Source organism: Suricata suricatta, chromosome 9, assembly GCF_006229205.1.
Source record: "Suricata suricatta isolate VVHF042 chromosome 9, meerkat_22Aug2017_6uvM2_HiC, whole genome shotgun sequence".
NCBI lineage: Eukaryota > Metazoa > Chordata > Mammalia > Carnivora > Herpestidae > Suricata > Suricata suricatta.
Genome location: NC_043708.1, coordinates 115,539,492 through 115,542,992, shown reverse-complemented (window position 1 = coordinate 115,542,992; position 3,501 = coordinate 115,539,492). Strand labels below are relative to the sequence as shown.

The 3,501-nt window shown below is 41.5% G+C and overlaps 1 protein-coding gene across 4 annotated transcripts in view; it reads left to right on the top strand.

Moving 5' to 3' along the window:
• Nucleotides 1–3,501, top strand: part of GABRA5 (gamma-aminobutyric acid type A receptor alpha5 subunit) — an 86,191-nt gene that overhangs the window by 1,055 nt on the left and 81,635 nt on the right. For 2 of the 4 annotated variants that reach the window (XM_029951800.1, XM_029951801.1), the window contains exons 2-3: nucleotides 655–714; nucleotides 1,069–1,228. In XM_029951800.1, the coding sequence (XP_029807660.1) occupies nucleotides 1,143–1,228 (86 nt within the window). In that variant the 5' untranslated portion in view covers nucleotides 655–714; nucleotides 1,069–1,142. The remainder of the gene's footprint in view (nucleotides 1–654; nucleotides 715–1,068; nucleotides 1,229–3,501) is intronic. The other 2 variants (XM_029951803.1, XM_029951802.1) reach the window with 1 other exon arrangement.

Here is a 3,501-nt window from a genome sequence, read left to right as displayed (position 1 = left end):
CCAGGCTGCGGCTCCGCAATGCTGCCCCTGCGCCCACCTGCGCCCGGAAGCCCCCGCCGCGGTCAGGGGGCCGTGGGAAGGGAGCCTTTCTTTGGGGGTCCTGGATCACGGCTGAGGGCAGTAGGAGGCGCCGCCCGGGCTTCCCGCATGCGGCGCCGAGTGCTCGCCGCCCGGACTCTGGCCCGGGTCCGGCGACAAGCTTCAGGACGCGCCTAGGCGACCACCGCATGACACCCTGCCTTCTTGACACGAAGGCCTTTGCTTCTGAGGTAGAAGTACCTGTTGTACGTTTCCCAGGTCCGGAGTTTGCCTGGGGTCTCCTTGGGAAAATGTACCTTGTTAACACGCGGTGTTCCTCTATCGTGTGCACCTATTTGCATTATGCGCATATCGAGAAATATGTGTTTCACTAAGGTTAGTTGCAGAGCCCAGGGACTGTGCCTGCTTGGACTTCAAATGCATTAATTAGGGCCCAGCACAGAGCCGAGAGACCTCCTCAAAGGCAGAGATTATTAAGTTATTTAGTTATGGGGACACAATGCTGAGAATGTGGCAACCCTCTTTTAAAAGCAGTTCTTGTATTATCATGATCCTGTAGAAGCTTTGTTTCTTAAATGTGCCTTTTTTCCCCTCTTTCCACATACTTTCTCTCAGCACCTTGCAGAACAAGGAGTAGCTTGCTGGCTTTGAACGCGTGGCAAATATTTCAGAAAGGTAAAATGATTCCACTTGTGGATTTGACAGATGCAAAATACAGTTGATCAGATAACTTCAAATATTTATTCTAATAATAGGACTAATGGTTCATTTGATTACATGCTGAAAAGTAAAACAAATTAAAATGGGGAAAAATAAAATAGGAGAATGAGTCTGCAATGAGACGTAGCTCTTTTCCATGTCCCAACTTACTGCCCAGTGGACGTAGGTGACAACCTGCTGTGGAGCTGTCCTGGGAAAGGAGGCCCAGTTCCTTTGTGAATTGTGTGTGCTAGCAGTAGGATATGATTTCAGGAGCTGACACAAAAACATTCATATGTTATATGCTTTTCCCCTTTGTGTACCTTTCAGCTTCAAGATCAAGTTGAAGAAAGGAACTGTTATTCTTCCAAATTCATCTGCTTCAACTAGTATTCTTATTGGGAATGGACAATGGAATGTTTTCTAGCTTTATCATGATCAAAAACCTCCTTCTTTTTTGTATTTCCATGAACTTAGCCAGTCACTTTGGGTGAGTTATCATCTATGCTTTTATTTTATGATTTTCAGTGCACAAGTGCCTTTGAGAAACTTTGCTGAGTAGTATATCAACAAATCCTCACTTGCCATCTTTGCAGTCCCCTGCCCTTCAGTAGTTTGTTGTAAATAGAGTCCTTGTCCTACACTATGCTTTAAGTGTGAGTAAGGCTGTGTCACGTTTGGGGTCTCTGAAGTGAGTCAGAGAAAAGAGGCAGATTATGTTTGCAGAAATGGAAGCAAGGTTTCAGAATCAGCTGTATTTTTTCCTACTCAGGTTAAAACAAGATTCATAAGCTCACAGGCATAAAGAACATTTACTGCTTGTTAGACAGGACAGTGTTCAATGTTTGATTGTCTGCCTTGGTTCCATTATGCAAAAGAATTGTCTTTAAAGCCAAGCCGATGCTATGTGACATTGACAGGACTTGCAGTGATTCTGGCCTGAGACAAAGGCCTTGAACTGTAGCCACCTGAATGCAGGTGCAGATACTATGAACTACACATGTCTGAAGGTCTGCGAGCACACCTGGACCTAGGGATTATCGGTTCCTTTAAGGGTACTGATTCTACTTTTTTCCCCATCAAACCAGCAATAACCAACATTCCAGGTAAATGTTAGTATAGGTGCTGATATTCCTCCACTCCTTTCTCTTCCCCAAAATTGTTCCAACTAATCAAAAGGATTGTAACTTGAAGTTGATGGACTATAATTAATAAATTAAATCTAATGACACAAGTTTCCAAGCACTTGTTCTGTAAAAATCAGCTCCAAAACTTCCACAGTGTACTCTGCACCCATGTAAATCAGGGAGGGATCCTGAGCACACAGTGGCTCTGCTACTACCCAGAGACCCCTCAGGGCCAGACTTCTCTAGCCTGTAAGAACCTTCTTGAAGTGCATGACATTCTCTGTCCTCTGGACATTTTCTGCTATTCTGACCTATCCAGGTCTCTACTGAGAAGTGAGGCTTGTGACCATCCCCAGGTGCCGTGGGTGGGAAATGACCACATGGGGACTGTAATCCTTGCCAGTCAGGAGCTTTCCTGTCCCCTCAGCATGAGACAGGCCTGTATTGCAGACCTTCCAGCCACTCAGAGTGTTCCCTTGGAACAGAACATTCTTTGTTATTCCTGCTTTGCTGTTCCTCTTGAGTGGACACCTTGCCTACTCTGCCTTCAGTTTCCTTATCTGTTCAATGAAAATTTTCCTTTCCAAAGTCTCTCTTAGCTGTTAAATCCTATAAAGTATGTTGTTCCCGGTGTTCTCCTGAATGAAGCTGTGTAAGTAAAAATCATACATAGTGCTTACATTTCCAGGTTAATACATTAGGTAGTTAGTATGTTTGCTGACATACTGCATATATTTAGCAATATTTTAGAGGTAAGGAATATGCTAGGATTAGAAACATATTTTCTTTTTAAGATTTTGGTCCAATGTATTATTGTGTATTGCATAGTCATGAAGTTTCTACACTTCCTGGTAGATGCAAGCCTGAAATATGAAGTAATACGCTCATGGGGGTTAGCATTAGACACAGCTATACTTTATTTCTTATTTAATTTGGTAGTTTTATGAAGTCAACTTCAAAATAGACAGATAATTGTTAGTTTCTGGAAGGTAACACCGAATAAGTAATGTAAGACCTTTCAACTTCCCTAGAGAATAAGCTGCTGGAGAAGTTTTGAATTTTTAAGATGTATGCTCAATAGTCCATCCTAAAACAATGTCTGCTAACTGCAGAAAATACATGAGACACAGAATATCAATTAAAAAAACCCCTTAATTCCACCACACAGAAAAAAATCATCCTTTATATTTTGGTGTCTCCTTCTTCTTGTTTCTATGCGTATTTTTATACAGTTGGGATCATATTGCACCTTCAGTTTTGTACTGTTCTTTTTTTCACACCTTTTTGTTATTACAGACTCTTTAAAATATATGATTTAAAAATGGATGAGTATTATTACAGTATATGAATCTATGCATGCATTATCTAGTATTTCGCTAATTTGGGATGTTTACATTCTTTTTGACAATGCTGTTATAAATTGTCCTATAGTAAACATACTTGGCTTATAACTATTTTAAGTATTTGAGATGATTTCTATTAGAAGATATTACTGTAAGTGGAATTTTGCATCAAGTTTCCTGGGTGCTTCTAACTCTTGACCCTGTGGGTTTAGTTGCATTTAGTGAAGTAAACAAAGTGGGAAGAGGGGCTTCAAAAGCCCGGCTAGCAGGGTGTGGCTTTCTTTTTTTTTTTT